Source organism: Meles meles, chromosome 17 (genome assembly GCF_922984935.1).
Source record: "Meles meles chromosome 17, mMelMel3.1 paternal haplotype, whole genome shotgun sequence".
NCBI lineage: Eukaryota > Metazoa > Chordata > Mammalia > Carnivora > Mustelidae > Meles > Meles meles.
The window spans coordinates 57,326,343-57,345,448 of record NC_060082.1 but is presented as its reverse complement, the minus strand read 5'-3'; the positions used below and the strand labels follow the sequence as shown (position 1 = coordinate 57,345,448).

Sequence of the window (19,106 nt, the reverse complement as noted above, 5' to 3'; positions counted from 1 at the left end):
ATCTAAAAATCGTAGTGTACCTCAAGGTTAAAAGGAACCACACCTATCCACAATTAAACTCCCGAAAATTAAAGGTAAGAGGAAAAACATGGAAAGCAGCCAGAACTAAAAACATGTTACATACTTTGGGAAAACGGTAAGAATAACCATAGGTGTCTCATCAGAAATAATATCTTTAAAGTGTTGAAAGAGAGAAAAATCTATAGACCAAGAATTCTCTGCCAAGCAAAAATATTTGTCAAAAATGAAGGTGAATAAAAGACATTTTCAGTTAAATGAAAGAGATTACTCTCCAGCAGGACTGGATGCTCAAGAATGTCCTTTAATCCAAAGGAAATGATAACATTTGGATACTTAGATCAATAGGATAAAGAATATCAGATATGATAAATAACATCTGTAGGATAAAGGAAAAAAAGGCTCATCTTTCCTTCAAAATTTACATAAAAGCCATCTGATGAGTATGAAAAGCAAAAATAACCACACTGTCCTGTGGGGTTATGGTATTTGTAGAAGTAAAGATCTATGAGGGCAGTAACCATGTGGAATGTGTCTATGGAACTGCACTTCCGGAACCTCTGCGTCTCTGAAGCATGAAGTAGGTAGCTGATCATGGCAGGTCTGAAGCAAGAAGGGAGGGCTTGCTGAGTTAAGAAGACACACATTCAAATGAGGGAGGCTGTGGCCTCAGGAGGTTTTGGATCAGAATTCTGGAGAGCAGAGTGCTACAGTGAAGAAGAATTCCAGGAGAAAAGCTAGCATTTCCCTGAATCCTGTAGGTCATATGCCCCTTAGACTCAAAGCTGGGGCTCTTTTCCTGGAGTCTGATAGGCGGCCTTCCAAATCCCTGTGCATTCCGGAATGCGGCGAGGACTGTTTCTGTCTGTATGAGTTACCCCTGATCAAGTTTATTCCTTGAAATCCTGGTGTGTCTTCCTGCTCATTCATTCTTTGCTGGTGATCTCAAAATAATTCTCCTGGACATATAGCATGTTTATCCTCCATTTAGAAAATTATAACGAACAAGCCTTTTTACTTGTTTTATTTCCATTTTATTTTTTTTTTAAATCAAAGTGATCTATATATATTTTAAGGAGGCTTGTCATAAAAACTGCGTTCCTTTGTCCCATTCTTTCTGCCTCCAAATCTTCTTTGCTAGAGGCAGACACTTGGGAGTCTTCTGGCTGCTTGTTTTGTCGCTTCCTTTACTTACATATTTCTTGTTCTCATACTTGTGCTACTGTCTTTTGATTAGTTAGTGCTAGTTATTACCTGTTAATTTCCTACCGTCTCACCCATCCCGTACACTTTCTTCTTAGTGTCTTTCCTTAAGTCCTGTTCAATTCTTTATGACTCTTTACAAATATTATTAATAATTTTGCCATACCATGCAGTTTAATTATAGTTCTTTTCTTGAACACTTTTTGTTGTCCGTGGTGTGACCACTTTGTCTTGTTTTCTGTATAACTCTCTCTAGTTTATCCCCAAATTTCCAACCCCTAATTCCTTTCTCTCTCAGAAACATTAAGAAACCTAGTGGTTCCCTTTTATCTTTGGAGGGAGCTGCGCTGGAGTCTTGCCTTCTCCCTTCTCATCCAGACTGTTCTGCCGGCTTGTTGTAGCACTGTCCTGCCAGGACCATCCTACTCTTCATAGTGAGATCCACTGCACGGCCAGGTAGCAGTGGATCCTCTTTTTCCTGGGTCCCATGTCTGGCTTTCTCTTTATCTGGTAGTAGCTCTCAGTAGCTCTCCTGAGAGCTACTTATGGAAGTAAGTATTTTATAATCTTGCACATGTGAAAAATGCTTTCACTTCTACCCTCATATTTGATTGATAATTTGTTTGGGCATAGTAATGTAGATTTCAAGTGATTTTTCTTTTCTTTTTTTTTTTTTTTTGAAGATTTTATTTATTTATTTGACAGACAGAGAGATCACAAGTAGGCAGAGAGGCAGGCAGAGAGAGAGGAGGAAGCAGGCTCCCTGCAGAGCAGAGAGCCTGATGCGGGACTCGATCCCAGAACCCTGAGATCATGACCTGAGCCGAAGGCAGCGGCTTAATCCACTGAGCCACCCAGGCGCCCCTCAAGTGATTTTTCTTAGAATTTAGCAGGCATTGCGTCGTCTTCTAATTTATTGTTGAGATATCTGGTGCCATTCTAAATCTCTTCTGTTAAACCTTTCCTCCCTTTTCTAGAAGCATTTAGGATATTCTATTCTTCCCAGTGTTCTGAAATGTTATAATTATATGTCTTTGTATCGATCATTATTTATCACCTGGGCAGCTGCCTCAGTTTTAGCTTTTCCTAGATTTTGGGACTTTCCAAATCAGGTCTCAGCTTGCTTTTTGGCTCTCACGTATGAGGTGAAATTATGCCATCTTAATCACTACACCTTTATAAGAAGTCAGTTTCTGGGAAGGATGTCCTGCTGTACTTCTTTTTCTTCTTCTAAGATTGTCTTAGCTGTTCTTGGCCATTTGTTTTTCCATATGATTGTTAGGGTTATATTATTGGTTTATATATATACCAATACCCCTTCAGAAACAGAAGTTTGTAGACTTGCATTGAATTTAGAGGTTAATTTTGGGGAAATTTATGTCCATAACATGGAATCTTCCTTTCCACAAACATGATGTCTCTCTCCATTATTTAAGGTTTTCCTGTATGTCTGTTATTGAAGTTTTATAATCATGTTTACGGTAAATCCATTACCTTTATTTGTTAAATTTGTTCCTAGGCATACTGGATTTTGGGGCATGGAGCATTATAAACAATAACTGTCGCAGTTTTTCAGTTTAATAGCTTGTTGTTTTGTTGAAGGCCACAGCTGATTTTTGTATTCTCATTTTGAAACCAGAAAGCTCACTAAAATTTTTATTCAAAATAATTTGTAGATTGTTTTAGGTTTTGTACATAGACAGTCATATAATTCACATTAACTAATGCTTATGTATGCTGTTTTCCCCCTGTAAGCAATCAGTGACCTTCAGTGCAATATTAAATAGGTATGGTAATAGGGAGCTCCTTTGCCTTGTTCTGATGCTCATGGTGTTTTTTCTGTAGTTTCAAATTAACTGTGATATTTGCCATAAGTTTTGATAGATACTCTTTACAAGATTAAGGAAATTTCTGTTTCTGATTATGAAATTTTTGTTTCTTATTAGCATAAGAATGTGTTGTTATAGTTATTATTGTTGTAATCAGATGACTTTTTTCTGCTTCCATTGAGATGATGATATTAGGGTGTTTTTCCCTTAATCTGTTAAACTGATGAATGACATAGAATTTCTCATGTTAAATCATCCATTCTTTGGCCAAACATAACTCTGTTTTGAAGATGTATGATATTTTTGAACAAATTGCTCGAATTTGTTCTCGAATCTGCTAATATTTTATATTGGATGTTACCCGAGAGTCATACTTCAGATTGACCATTCTGAGATTGCAGTATGATTTTTTTTTCTCAAATCATTCTTGTCTGAGTTTTGTATTTGGGTTATCTTAGCCTTGGAAAATGGACAGGGGAGTAGTCCTATCCTCTCCCCTTACCAATTTTGGCTTTAGAATAAGTTTATATAATACAGAGGTTGTCTATTTCTTATGAAATTGGTAGAACTCACTTTTAAATCACCTTTGCCTTGGTTTGGTTTTGTTTTCCTCTTGTTTTTTTGGTTTATTTTCCAGGTAGATTTTATACTATTGATTCACATTTTTTAATGGTTATAGGTCTCTTTGGTTTTCTATTTCTTCCTGAGTCAGTTTTGGTAAGTTATATTTTTTTTCTATGAAAATTCTCTATTTTCTCTGAGTTTTCAATTTTGATGGTATAATGTTCATACTGTATTCTTCCTAACTTTAAAATCTGTTACTTGTGTAGTTTTGTTGTTTTTTTCAGTCCTAATGTTGTTTGCTTGTGCTTTTCTTTTCCTTCGTCAGTTTTGATATACGGAGCATTTTACTTTTTAGTTCTAAATATTTTCCAGCTTTAGTTAGAAAACCTCCTTGGACCATTGATTATTTTTAATATCTTTAGTATTAATTATTTGGTTCTTTTTAGCTGTATTTTACTGGAGAATGGGTCTATTTAATAATCAGTTTTTTCTGGCATTTGTCAAGAGTTGCTTTTGCTTTATAACAGGCTAGTCTTTGTAATGTTATTTGTCTGTTTGAAAATAATACCCTTTTTTTAATTCCTGGGTCCAGGTTTCTATGTGGGTCCATAAGATTGAAGTTCTTAATTTGTTGTTCATTTTTTTTATATTCTTAACAGTTTTATTTCTTTCTGATATATCATTTGTTATTTAAAAAGTCTTAACCGTGATACTGAATTTATTAATTTTTCCTTGTTATCACCAATGTTTACATAACTCTTTGTAGCTACGTTGTTAGGTATACTATTCAGAATGTTATTCTGAGGTATTTTCTTTTATAATTATGTTAATGAATTTTTTAAAATCTTAATAATGATTTTGCCTTTAGAGTCTATTTTAACTGATAGAAATATAGCTACCTTAATGTTCTTTTAACGTTTGCCTTATATGTCTTATGTATCCTTTTACTTTTAACCTGTGTCCTGTGTTTAGATATAAACCTTTTATATCTTTGCTATAAACTTTTATATCTTTGCTTTTAAACCTTTGCTAATTTTGAAAAATATTTGTTCATTTGGCTTTTTCTTTAATTTTGTTTAATTTAATTTTTTTCAGTGTTCCAAAATTCATTGTTTGTGCACCACACCCAGTATTACATGCAATACGTGCCCTCCTTAATACCCACCACCAGGCTCACCCAACCCCTCACCCCCCTCCACTCCAAAACCCTCAGTTTGTTTCTCAGAGTATGTTTCTCATCGTATGTCTCTATTTGTCATTCAGTATGACAGTGCTATCTTTTAATAGGCAAATTTAGTCCATTTATAAATTTCGTGATGATCAGTATATTTGTGTTTATTCTTAGTATCAATCTTATGCTATTTGCTGTAGGTTTTGCTTATTTCTTTGCATGCATGCTTTATTTCTCCCTTTTCTGCATGCTGTTGACTTGGTCAAGTGTAGTTTAATTTCTTTTTTTATTTACTTTTTTTGGAAGCTATACATTCTATTTCAAATATTTTAATGTTTATCTTTATATTTTTAACACTTAAGGTTTACCTGAAGTCTAGAGTCAGTTTCTTACCATATTTCAAAGCCAAACAAGAAACTCAGTTTATTTTATACTATATACAAAAATTAACTAAAGATGAATCAAAGACCTGAATATAAGAGCTAAAACTATAAAACTCTTAGAAGAATATATAGGGGATAGCTTTATGACATTGGGTTTGGCATTGATTTCTTGGATATGACACCAAACAATAGACAACAAAAGGAAAAATAGATAAGTAGGACTACACCACCTTTAAAAATTTCTGTCCCCTGGAGGACACAGTCATCTTAGAGAAAAGGCATCTAATGGAATGGGAGAAAACAGTTGCAAATCATATGTCTGATTACTGGCTAATTATCCAGAATATGTGAAGCACTTCTACAACTCAGTAACAACTCAATTCAAAATGAGCAAAGTACTTGAATAGACAGTTCTCCAAAGAAGATATGCAAATGGCCCACAAGCTCAACATCCCTAGTCATTAGGGAAATGCAAATCAAAGATACTACCTCACACTCATTAAGTGGCTTAATTTCTTTTTTAAATTAATTCAATTTAAATTTAAAAAAATTTAAAATCCTACAATAAAACAGAAAATAAGAAGTGTTGGCGAAGGTATGAAAAAATTGGAGCACCTGTACTCTGTTGTTAGTAAAGTGTAAAACGCTATAGCCACTCTGAAAAATAGTATGGCAGTTCTTCAGAAAATTAAAAAATGGAATTATTGTATGATCCAGCACTTCTGCTTAGGGGTATATACTTCAGAGAATTGAAATCAGGGACTCAAAGAGGTATTTGTACACACACATTCATAGTATCCACAATATCCAAGAGATTTAAGTAACCAAGGTATCCATCAGCAGATGGGTGGATAAAGGAAATGTGGTACTTAAGTACAATGGGAAATTATTCAGGCTTAAAAAGAAGGAAATTTTAACGCATGATACAACATGGATAAGCCTTGAAAATGTTAAGTGGTTTAAGCCAGACGCAAAATGTCAAATACTGTATTTAATTTCATGGCTCTGAGGTACCTAGAGTAGTCAGACTTAGAGATAGAAAGTACAGTGGTGGTTGTCAGGGCCCAGGATGGGGCGGGAGGTGGGCAGGGGGCAATTAGTGCTTAATGGATGCCAAGTTTCAGTTTTGCAAGATGAGAAGAGTTCTGGAGAATGGTAGTGGTGACTGTTGCTCCACAGCGTGAGTGTGCTTCATGCCAATGGAGTGTATGCTTGGAAATGGTTATAATGGTAAATTTCATGCTACAGGTATTTTACCACAATTAAAAATAATGATTAAAAAGTAAGTAAAGAATAAAGATGAGAGAACAAGAAACTTCAACCACTTGGATCCTAATTGTTCCCTCAGTAACACATTACTGTTTTCTGGTATTTTAGTTCCACCTGATTTTCAACCTTTAAATAGTTAAACCTGTAATTAGTTCCCTCCTCTTCTGACACACCTGTTTCTCCTCTTTTTCCTACTCCTCCTCATCCCCTTCCTCTTTGTCACTATTTTATCCAATTAATGACTGTACGTATGTTAAAAGCTTATTTATACCTTTGCTCCCAATTGCTTCTACTACCACATTCTTCCACGTGGGTTAAACTTCTTGTTTCCTGATGTGTGTCCCTATGTTTATCTGGAAGAGTGTGTACACGGAAATTCACTTACTCTTTGTGTGAAAATACCTATATTTAATCACCATTCATGTATCATAATTAGGTGACAGTTGTTTTGTCTTGTCACTTTGAAGATTCAATTCCATTTTCTTCTCACTGCTGTGTCAATACCAATAATTCAGCTGCAGTCTGCTTGTCATTCCTTGGTAGGCAATCTCTCTATATTCTTTACTGTTGTGAAGATGTCTTTGCTTTTGGTACTCTGCAGTTTAACTGCAGTGTGGATAGAAACGGATCTGGTTTTATTTTTTCATATCTTTTACCTATCCACTTTTTATTTTTTTTAAATTTCAAGACTAGCTTTTTGGTTTTGTGGGTTTTTTTTTTCCTATTTCTAGAACTTCATTTCATTTTTTTTCATCTCTTATGATTTTTATATTTAAATTTTTAATCATTTTAAAACATACTTCATGTAGCTTCATGTAGAATTGATAATTGTCAGAGGTCTAATTATATTGCTTTGATTTCTGGTTTTTGGGGGGGTAATGGACTGTTCCTCATTTAGTTTGTATTTTTGGACTGTGAGCTCATCTTCAGTGGGCTTTTATGTGTGAGAATTATATGTGGCGAGGTTTGATCATGTGTACTGTAAAGTAGTGAATTTTGAATAGTAGTTGTTTTGAATTTGTTATGCCAAGTTTTTGGGGTTCACCTTACCAGGCGCCAGTATTTTTGCCAGTTCCTTGGCTTGAGGACTTCTGGACCACAGAAGCACTGTGATTTAGAATACCCACTGCTGGGACAATGTGGCTGAAGGTGATGAATTTTGGAAGGAGCAATTTTTCTTCACATTTCAGCCACAATCAATACGGACAAAGTCTCTTTCTCTGAGTGGCAGATTTTTATAATTCACCTTTTTTACTTACCCTCTAGAGTAAAGGCTATTATTATAGGGGGTGGCCTCTTGCTTCAAACCTCACATAAGCCAAGGACTGTCCTCTCGTCCTCATAGATATATTAAAATCCAAGTATCTAGAAAATGAAAACCAACATTCCCCAGCTCCAGTCCTGCTATAACGCTTATTGCTCTGGTTCTCAAACACTTCTTGATAACCAGCCCCTAAGAATTTCTTTTTTCTCTAAGGGCTCATTTATATGTTTATTAAAAAAATGGTGGTTGTATTTTATCTAGTGTTTTTAAGAGTTTGCAGTGCAAGAGTTTTCAAGTTACCTTATCTCAGTATTACCAAAGAGGAAGTCTATTCTAAGGATTACTAAGAATGATATTTTTTCTAGAAAATCCAGAATATTACCATTATTCTACCTTGAGAATATTCTTTTTTGATATGCTTCTTGAAAACATACAAAGAAACAATTTTATTTCAGAGTACCTTGCAAGATGCATGCCCAAGATCATTTATATTGATTATTTTCTCATTTACATCTAACTTCCCATAATTACATGCCCAACTGTTTTTCTCTACTGGGACTTTATTTTTTGAAGAATATGTTTCAAACCCCTTTGTAATTTTTTAAATTAATAGGTAGTTTGCAGTACATTGTTAATAATTATTTCCTTAGGTTTCAGTTAAGGTGTTTTAAAATAATTTCTGGGTTGCTCATAAGTATTGGCCTGTTTTTTTCAGGCTATATTTTCCTTTTGACAAATGTAGAATTTTCCTAGTTCCATTATTCATAGGAATGTGTTGGTTGGATAATATCAATAATAAGAATGTTCTGTACTAAATACCCAGTTTGTTTTTAATGGCTGTGATGTTCAAATCCTATTGTTACCCTAAATGTAGCCAATGAAGTACCATCAATAATAAAGATTCTTTAGTATTGTGAAATCTGGAGGACTGTTAGTATGGAGATTATATACAATTGAACTTATACGTACAACGAGGCTAACTTCAGGTAATGACAAAATTGTAGTTTTGAAATGATGTCTTGTGTATGTGAGTTAAGTGTAAATATTTTTAAATTAATTATTGTTTCTAATATAGTAGATTACTAAAAATGTGTGAACTTCCTTAGGTCCAGTCCTCAGTGGCTGTTGGAACTCCAGATTATATCTCTCCTGAAATCCTTCAAGCCATGGAAGATGGGAAAGGGAGATATGGACCTGAATGTGACTGGTGGTCTCTGGGGGTCTGTATGTACGAAATGCTTTATGGAGAAACACCATTTTATGCAGAATCTCTGGTGGAGACATATGGAAAAATCATGAATCATAAAGTTAGTATATTTTTCTATTTTTTAATTCAATGTGGTAAATGATACAATAAATTTGAAGTAATGTGATAGTTAAAAAAATATTTTTTAAAAAACAATGAACATTCTAATTTCTATGCTAATAGGGGACCTGACAAACGTGAGTAATCAAAATCCATAAATTATACATAAAATTATTAGTTCTTACCTTCTCCTGTATTTTATTAGAAATGCTAATAAATAGGAAATTAAATGGTCTCTTCAGTAGAATAATGAAGCAGGTAAGCAGATAATTTATATCCTTCTACTATAAGGATACTCATGACTAGAATGCATTTAAAAAATTGTCATCCTTAGCCATCATAAATTAAATGCAAATCAAAAACTGAGATACCCTTTTCCCCCTGGCAAAGATGAAAAGAAAAATTCTTTCCTGTCCTGTGAATAACCCAGTAAGATGGGTATTGTTGGACATTGTCAATAGGAACTGATGTAACCTTTCTGTCAACCGGTCTGTAAATAAGCATCTAGAGCCTTGAAAAGGGTTAGAACTTTGGATTGAGCAACTTCAGGTTTAGGAATCTGCCCTAAGGAAGTACTCAGTTGAACCAAGATGTGTGTGCGAGGATACCTGTTCTGCTCTTCTTTAGGATCAGTGCAGTGAGGAGAGTCCAGATTCACCACAGGAGCAAAGTAATGGAGCCTTAATCCATTTAGTTCCCGATGAAATAGAAATAAATTGTAATAAAGAGAGGAGGGTTCTGATTGATCGATTTCAGAAGACTGCGAGCAGTTGCAACACCTGGAATAGGAATGTCCCATAAAAGGGGGGTGAGAGAGTTACGACCAGTTGCTTCATGTATGTATCAGTCCCTTAATGCTCCTCTGTGCAGCCGGCGCTCTTCTGCCTGGCTGCAAGGATAATCTGCTCAATAGTCATGGAAGGTGGGAAGATAGGGACAGCTAGCTACTGCGTTGTAAAGAGCACGTAAATCATTTCAGAGAAATCATTGTGAGGTGGGGGGCTCTGAGCCGGATTCTGGGAGTCGGGCCGCTCTTCCAAAACCCCAGCTCTTCGGTTTCCTAGTCGTGTGACTGGGAGTGACTGGCTTGAACTCCCTGGGCCATCGGGTCTCTTCTATAAAACCAGGATAATAGTGGCACCTGCCTTCAAGGATTGCTGTGAGGATTATAGGCGTTAAGTGAACAAAGTGTTTCCATGAGTGTCAAGTGCATGGTCCGTTCTTCACAGGTGTTTACTGTTGTTACTTAATGCTTGGTTTGTGGCATATATGAACATCATGAGTCATACACACTCTACTGAAATTTTGAGTCCGTCTACTTTTAATAAGTTCTCTTCATTCTGATAGCAGTTTATGGTGTTTTAGCATTCAGTTTATTCTTTCTACGGTGCATGTGTGAGTGACTAAGTCACATAAAATTAAAAGTTCATTTAGAAAAATGCTCTTTTCTTTTGTAATATGAGTACTTTGTACCAGTGTACACTTATTAGACATTTTTTTAAAGATTTTATTTACTTATTAGACAGAGATCACAAGTAGGCAGAGAGGCAGGCAGAGAGAGAGGAGGAAGCAGGCTCCCTGCTAAGCAGAGAGCCCAATGCAGGGCTCGATCCCAGGACCTGATCATGACCTGAGCCGAAGGCAGAGACTTTAACCTACTGAGCCACCCAGGCGCCCCCACTTATTAGACATTTTTAAAAGAAAATGCATTTTTAAGAAAATAAATGTTAATCTGATTTATGTTTTGTTCCTATTATTCTGTGCCTAGGAGAGGTTTCAGTTTCCAGCTCAAGTGACCGATGTATCTGAAAATGCTAAGGATCTTATTCGAAGACTCATTTGCAGCAGAGAGCACCGACTTGGTCAAAATGGAATAGAAGACTTTAAGAAACACCCTTTTTTCAATGGAATTGATTGGGATAATATTCGAAACTGTGAAGCACCTTATATTCCAGAAGTTAGTAGCCCAACAGATACATCAAATTTTGATGTGGATGATGATTGTTTAAAGAATTCTGTAAGTATGACATTGCAAAGAAGGTCTTTTTAATGTGGTTATAAAACAGTTTTATGAACCTCGTTATCAATTACCAGACAGTTATCGAGGCTTCTAGTATTTATTTTCTCATACATTGAGAAATTGAGAGAGTTCACTGAGGTGAACATGTTTATTTATGACAAGGAGCAAAATTAAACTTCATGTATTTACTAATTAGATCAGTTATGCCATGAGGTTTCCTAGGAAGAGGAGAAATTAGATGCTTAGAAAAGTGGATTTCATGATGGCAGAGTGAGAGTTTGGCAAATCTGTCCTTACAAAGCTTCATGATACTGGACAAATTGTCAAAAACAACCATTTCGGGGCTTGACAACTCAACCCAAGGGAAATAAATTGAGAAGCATTTATTCATGAGAAACTGAACTTTGGTTAAAAACTGTCCCACCCCATTCCTTCAGCCTGCTTGGGGCTGTCGAGCTGCTGGCAGGAGGCCGACTTGATTTGGAGAGCTCCCTTGCGTAGTGGTGTTGTAAATTGGTAGGAAGGGAAGGGGGGAAATTCTCTAGCTATCCTGAGGTTGTAGGCTCCCTTGGGCCTGGTGGCAGACCAGCAGAGTCGCCAAACACTGGACCACTTTTAGCTTGTGGGCTAACATAGGTCGTCAACCTCTGCTCTACACCTTTGGGTTACATTGTTACAATTTAGGACAATAAGAACATAAAATTTTATGGATGTTGCCCTTTTAGCCTTCTTAATTTGAGCTTTATTTTTTTCTTCCATTATTTCTTATGGTTTTAATTCTGCACTAAAAATTTGTATATTGATTTTCTGTCACTTTAAGTGGCATGTGCAAGGCAGGTAAAGATTTCTTCTGCTTCTTTCTCCGGACCTCCAAAAAAAAAAAAAAAAATTAAATGGACTTTCCTCATCAGTTTTTTTATTATAAGAATTATATTTACTGTAAACAGAAATTTGCATCTTTCCAAATTAAATACATAGTACAGTCGCTTCTGATTATGGTAGTTACATGTTCCATAAGGTTCCTGTGTGTGCTGTAGTTGTGAATATTGAACCATTGTTCCTAGGGGGAAATATAGGGGTAGGTTCTTTTGAGCCTCTGGTCATTTCATTCAACCAGTCAGTGTGTAACCTCGTTTTATGTATGTTTCTCTTTAAAGAAACCTTATTGAATGCATATTGTTGATTAATTCACAGCAAGTTCACAGCCAACAGCAGTGTAACTTGGGCCTGAGCAAAGCTTCTCTAACACACATACGTATTTGTCAGGCACATCGCAGCTGTCTTGCTTAGAAACCATCTAGATGGCCGTTCTGTGCTATGTGTGGAGGACATTTTAAACAACACAGTCACCCATAAAAAGCAGAAAAATCTGAAAGACGTGGCACATGCAGACCTTGGAAGGAATACTTTTTGTCGTGTCAGAGTTGAAACAAGAAGGCAGAGTGTCTTCTTGTTCAGTCCCAGCTGGAAACTTAGGCAGTTCAAAAAAATTTTTTGTTCTGCATGTGTCTGCTAGTGATTGCAGAACCACTGTGAATATTGATTTTGGGTTACAAATAATTTTAGCAATGAGGCAAATCTGCACATATGCATACATGAATAATCACCGGGCTCTCAATGTCAGACTTTCCATCTGGAGTTTCATTTTATTAGATATTACAGTGGCAGTGCTCATTGTCTGGATTCTAGATCACTGCACATCTGCACCAGACTTAATCTGTGTTTCTAAATCGAACAGCCGCATATTTCCTATTGATCGTTAGTATATTATAGGCCAACCTACAGATCACGGTTATTTCTTTCTTACCAGATGTTTTTTCCTCCTTCAGGAAACGATGCCCCCACCCACACATACTGCATTTTCTGGCCACCACCTGCCATTTGTTGGTTTCACATATACTAGTAGCTGGTAAGTTGGAAAAGTTAACATAATTTGGACAACTTAAAGCAAATTAAGATAAATTTAAGAAATATATAAGAAAGCCTTGTAAGTCAAAAAAATTTTTAATAGAGGCCGAAGCTACTGCTTGACAAAGTTAGATGTTCTGTAACGAATAGAACATAGGAGAATCTTGGGTCATTTTGGAGGAGAAATGGAGCCCACAGTCTTCCCGTTCGCACTGATGCAGGAATTGAAGAGTCTTTTGCGTCAGCAAATAACACACCAGGTGCCAAGTGCCAGCACCGGCCACCTTAGCCCTGTTTTCATGCACCGCTTCCCCGGAGTATGATTGTTACCACTCCTTGTGCGCCCTCCCTCAGTTCCTTGACTGCCTTTTGGTCTCCTGCATGGCTCTGCTGAGTTGACATCATCATTACAGTTCAAGTTTCTGCTCATACCCATGCAGTTCAGTGTCCAGAGGAAAGCACCTGACCATGCTCACTGGGCTAACCTTCCGTGGTCATGATTACCAACCTCTAGGACCCTTCCTGTGTTTGTGCCCACTCTTCTGCTCTCCCTTGATGAGCTCACTTACCCTTGCACGGAGAGGTTGAGGCGGGCAGCATTCACATGCTCCTCTGCATGGCCCTGCCTGCCCGCCTCTGGCCCCAAGCACTCGCCTGTGCAGACGCACAGTGGGGGCTCCCAGTCAGTCCTGTCTTGTGCGTCTCCTCTCATGCTGGGCATCACAGCTCCTTCCCATCAAAGCACTGCCATCTCTTACCTTCCAGGCAGCTTTCCTGACTTCTCACCTTTCTGACCAGTCCTTCTCTGTCTCTACAGTTGATGCCTTTTGATCTCCTCATCTCCCTGGGTCCCACAGCTTCGCGTTGGGACCCTTTCCACTGCACTCCCAGATACTTGCTGGTGATGCCTGAATGTGAGACCCTCCGCTTTCTCCTACTTAAAACCCACCCAACCACCTACATCAAATGTTTGTAATCTCGTCTCTTAGATTTCTCTGAACCTGTCTGACTGGTCCTGCTAGAAGATAAGCCTGTAAGGGAACGTGTCATTCCCTTATATTCCTCAGCCTTGAAATTGTGATCTCTGCAGCATCACGCCTGGCGTGATAATTGGTGATTGTAAAATGCACTCAGCAAACCTCTGACTGTTTAGGGCCCATCCCCACAGTCTCCCAACTCCAACAGCTCATATCTTAATCAAAACCAACATTCTTACAAGACCCTGCATGACTGGCTCACTTTTCTCTTTCCTATGACTCTTAACCTTGCCGACTCTGCTCCAGTCACACGTGGCTCTTTTCTGGCCTGGGACCATACCAGACCTATTCCCGCTTTGGGCTCTTGCGCTTGTGTTCCATCTGCTTGGACTGCTCCTCCCCGACCCCGTTACTCCCTCTGGACGTTATTGGGAGTTCCTCCCTGAGTGATAGCCTCCTGGCCACTTTATCTAGATTTTTCCTTCTTCCCCCTCAATACTCCCTCCCCCTTTCCTTATTTTGTCCTTAGTATTCAGCACTGCTTAATGCCCTAAATATTTTACTTATCTCACACGTTTCTGTCTCCATCATGAGAGCAGAAGCAAGTGGTGATTTTGCTCACTACTAAATGTTCAACACTTCAAGTATTTTTCATTAAATTATATTGAATTAAAGGAAGCATTTCACTTTTGAATCCAAATTCTGATGAAGAGGACCATGGTGTGTGCTTTTGACTACTGTTTCACTTACGTGGTCACCTTGTGTGCAGTAAATATCATTTTATAATTTGTGGTTATTGAAATTCAAGATAATTGGGACTATTTATTTAAAAAATACTTCTAAAAAGTGGTCTGTGTTGAGATTTGTACACAATGTGTTTTCCTGTCACCCTACACAGTTAACTGTAGCTAGATACAAAATCTGTGTTTTAAGTAGACAGCTGCAGAAGGCTCTGTTTCTTGAGACGTTCTTTTCTGCGTGAACTCATGTTTTTATGTTTCTTCAGTGTTCTTTCCGATCGGAGCTGTTTACGGGTCACAGCCGGTCCCGCGTCCCTGGACCTTGACGTCAGTGTCCAGAGGACTCTTGACAACAATCTGGCGACCGAGGCATACGAGAGAAGGATCAAACGCCTTGAACAGGAAAAGCTTGAGCTGAGTAGAAAACTTCAAGGTAAATATATGTTAATGATGGTATCTTTTCTTTTGGAGTTGGACTCAGTTTGAAGAACTGTTGATTATGAGGGGCCGTTTTATCTTGAAAAGAAATTTCTGGAAAAAATCCAGTTGAAGGGGCGCCTGGGTGGCTCAATGGGTTAAGCCTCTGCCTTCGGCTCAGGTCTTGATCCCGGGGTCCTGGGATTGAGCCCCATGTTGGGCTCTCTGCTCAGCGGGAGCCTCCTTTCCCCTTTCTCTCTGCCTGCCTTTCTGCCAACTTGTGATCTCTCTCTCTCTTTCTGTCAAATAAATAAAGAAAATCTTAAAAAAAAAAATTCGGTTGAAGACTCATGTGGAAAACAGAATAATACTGTTTATGTAGACTAATGACCTTAACAGTACGACCCAGCATAGCGTTCATTTCCCCACAGGTACGTATATGTGCACATGAACTCGTCTGGGGAGAAGGAGATGGGGCTGCTCCCGGGAAAGGAGCCCTTCCCATCCCAGTGTAGCCCTGGGGATCAATGTCCTATTTCCTCAGCCTTGAAATTGTGACTTCCTGGCAAACTATCTTCTGCAGCATCACTCCTGGTGTGATACTTGGTGATTGTAAAATGCACTGGGCAAACCTCTTACTGTTCTGACTTCTCTTGGTCTCTTGATTCTTACACGTCCAAGGATCTTGTCCTGTGCTCTACCTTATCCGCTCCTGTCTTGAGACTACAGTATCCAGAATTCTTTATCAATCTCAATTTCTTTTTTCTGAAGTCTTCTTTTCTTTTTAAAATTTTATTTGTCAGAGAGAGAGCGTGCACACAAGCAGGGGTAACAGCAGGCAGAAGAAGCAGGCTCCCCGCTAAGCAGGGAGCCCGATGTGGGATTCGATCCCAGATCCTGGGATCATGACCTGAGCCGAAGGCCGATGCTTAAGCGACTGAGCCACCCAGGCACCCCTAATCTCAACTTCAAGCAAACTCTGCATTATCTCCTGTTCATAGTAGGCTAGTTCACTCCCTCGGGTGACTCCTGCATTCCTTCTGTCCCACTGGTACCTGGTGCTCTGTCCCCCTCACCCTGTGCCCTCCATCCCTCCGTGGTCAGTTGTAATCAGACCCTTACTTGGATACTCACATTCATTGCTCTGACTTCTCTCTGTCACACTCCCTTGCCAGAACCCCAGCCCCGTTGACCTGCATTCTGTCTACGACCGTGTGAGTGAAGGTAACGTTCTTAGGACAGGCAGATGCTGACTGATCCCACTTGAGATTCAGGAGGATGAATCTTGAGTCCACTCTCAGTGAGTGCTGCCCCGCCGTGCTGCTTCCCAGGCTGCGGCTTCTCACCTGTCAGCATCTGACCCAGTTGAGGATCCCCTCCCCACCCCCTGCAACAGCTCTTTCTTCTTTTGTCTTCTGGGACACTTAAATCTCCTGGTTTTCTTTTTCCTCATAAACCAGTTATTCTGTCTCGCTTCCTGGGTTCTCCTGAACTTTTTGACCTGTGAATGTCAGGGTCCCCCACAGCAGTCCAGGCTCTTAGGTGCTCAGAACTACAACCTTCCAGGCATCTTTAAGCCCTCTCCTTCTGTCACACCTCCCGTCTCACCCGTCAGCAAACCCGGGCAGCTCTGGCGCCGGAGAAGATCCAGAGTCCAGTCCCCACTCTGGGGCCATCACCCGTTCACATCACCGCCACCCTCACCCACCTTCTTGTCACCGCTTTCTAGCTGCTTTCCCTGCCTTACCTCACCCCCACCTCCCCACCGTTCCTTCTGTTTCTAGCCTTCCTGGGCTGTTCTTTCCACAAATCAGGCATGTCCCCATCTCAGAGTCTTCGCATCAGCTGTTGCCCTTCCTTAAATTTTCTTCCTGTGGTGTCCCATGACTCCTTCCCTTACCTCCTTCAGGTTTTTACTGGAGTGTTACCCTGCAACGAGGCCTTCCTGACCGCTCTGTTTAAAACGTAATCTGCTTTACCTCCGGCACTTACTCTCCCTCGTTCCGCCTCTGTTTTCTCCAGAGCAAAGGACAAAACGTACGATTTACTTTACTTACTCCTTTTGTGAATGAAGGAATGTATGAATAAATAATCAAAAAACTTGTAACTCTTAAGAGTGAAAGAATTAAAGTTTTACAACAACAAAGTTTTGCTGTTATGCTTTTATAGGCCCTGTGGAGAAAAAACTACAGAAACCAATAAAACAGACTGACTCTGTTTTTCAATAAGTTGCTAAGATCTCTGCATGTGGATTACTACTTCGTGTTGAAAGTTGTTAGCTTTGACTTTTTAATGCAATGTATTTACCATATACCATTGTATAAATTTACTATGTATACCTTGTTAATTCGGTACATTTATATACTGTAGTAAGATTGTCGTAGTGACGTTTGGTACTTCTGGCGTATACGTAATTACAGTACAGCATTGTAATCTATGTTTATGACACTGTGCATTAGGTCTCTGTGACTTATTTACTACTTGTTGCGAGTTGGTACCCTGAAACCACATCAGTCTCATGTGCCCACTCCTGCCCCATCCCCTGGTAACCACAGTGTTACTCTCTGTTTTTCTCAAGTTTGACTTTTTTCTTTATTTTTTTAAATTTTATTTTATTTTTTCAGTATTCCAGGATACTGAATGGTATGCATCATACCCAGTGCTCCATGCAGTACGTGCCCTCCATAGTACCCACCACCAGGCTCAGCCATCCACCCACTCCCCTCCCCTCCAAAACCCCTAGTTTGTTTCTCAAGAGTCCACAGTCTCTCATGATTTGTGTCCCCCTCTGACTTCCCCCAATTCACTTTTCCTTTCCTTCTCCTAATGTTTTCCATGTTACTCCTTATGCTCCACAAGTAAGTGAAATCACGTGATAATTGACTCTCTCTGCTTGACTTCTTTCACTCAGCATAGTCTCCCGGAGAGGATGTGGAGAAAGGGGAACATTCCTCTTACACCATTGGTGGGAATGCAAGTTGGTGCAGCCACCTTGGAAAGCAGTGTGGAGATTCCTTAAGAAATTAAAAATAGAGCTACCCTATGACCCTGCAATTGCACTACTGGGTATTTACCCCAAAGATACAGATGTAATGGGTTTGACTTTTTTAGATCTCACATGTAAGTGATGTCCTGCAGTTCTTGTCTTTCTCTGACTGACTTGAGCATCCACCATCCATATTGTCACAAATGGCAGGAGACTGTCCTTGCTCAGGGCTGAATAACATTCCGTTGTGTAATTATACCCCATCTTTTCTAACCAATCATCCATTGATGAGACTTTAGGTTGTTCCCATATCTTGGTCATCGTGAATAATGCTTCAGTTAACATGAGAGTGCACGTATCTCTTCGAAATCCCACTTTCATTTCCTTTGAGTCTATAACCAGGCGTGGAATTGCTGGATGGTCTGCTGGGTGGATTTTTAATTTTTTTGAGGAAAAAATCAAAATCAAAATTAAAATAAAGTAATGTTTTCACTTGTGCTTGGACCAGTTTACATTTCCCCCAACTGTGTTCCCTTTTCACTCCATCTCCGTCAGAACCTGCTGTCTCTTGTCGTCTTCTTGATAGCCATTCTGACAGTGTGAGCATCATGACATTGTGGTTTTGATTTGCATTTCCCTGATGATGAGTGATGGTAAGCATATTTTCATGTGCCTGTTGGCCATTTTGAAGTACTCTTTGGAAAAGCGTCAATTTAGTTCTTCTGCCCATTTTTAAATTGGATTGTTTTTGGTCATTAAGTCATACAAGTTCCTCCTGTATTTTGAGTATTATTAGCTCCTTATCTGATATATTGCTTACAAAAGTTTTCTCCCATTCTGTAGGTTGCCTTTTCATTTTGCTAGTTGTTTCTTTTCCCTTACAGAAGGGAGCTTTGAGTTTCATGTAGTCCCATTTGTTGACTTTAGCTTTTGGTGTTTGTGCTTTTGGCATCATATCCAAAATATCATTGCCAAGACCAATGTCTGGGAGCTTCTAACTATGTGTTCTCGAAGTCTTGGCTATCAGGTCTTCTGTTTAAGTCTTTGATCT

The 19,106-nt window shown here is 38.9% G+C and overlaps 1 protein-coding gene across 19 annotated transcripts in view; it reads left to right on the top strand.

Annotated features, from left to right (window-relative positions):
- Positions 1–19,106, top strand: part of CDC42BPA (CDC42 binding protein kinase alpha) — a 318,157-nt gene that overhangs the window by 143,780 nt on the left and 155,271 nt on the right. For all 19 annotated transcript variants that reach the window (XM_045983612.1, XM_045983604.1, XM_045983610.1 and 16 more), the window contains exons 7-10: positions 8,808–9,008; positions 10,776–11,024; positions 12,857–12,936; positions 14,919–15,085. In XM_045983612.1, the coding sequence (XP_045839568.1) occupies positions 8,808–9,008; positions 10,776–11,024; positions 12,857–12,936; positions 14,919–15,085 (697 nt within the window). The remainder of the gene's footprint in view (positions 1–8,807; positions 9,009–10,775; positions 11,025–12,856; positions 12,937–14,918; positions 15,086–19,106) is intronic.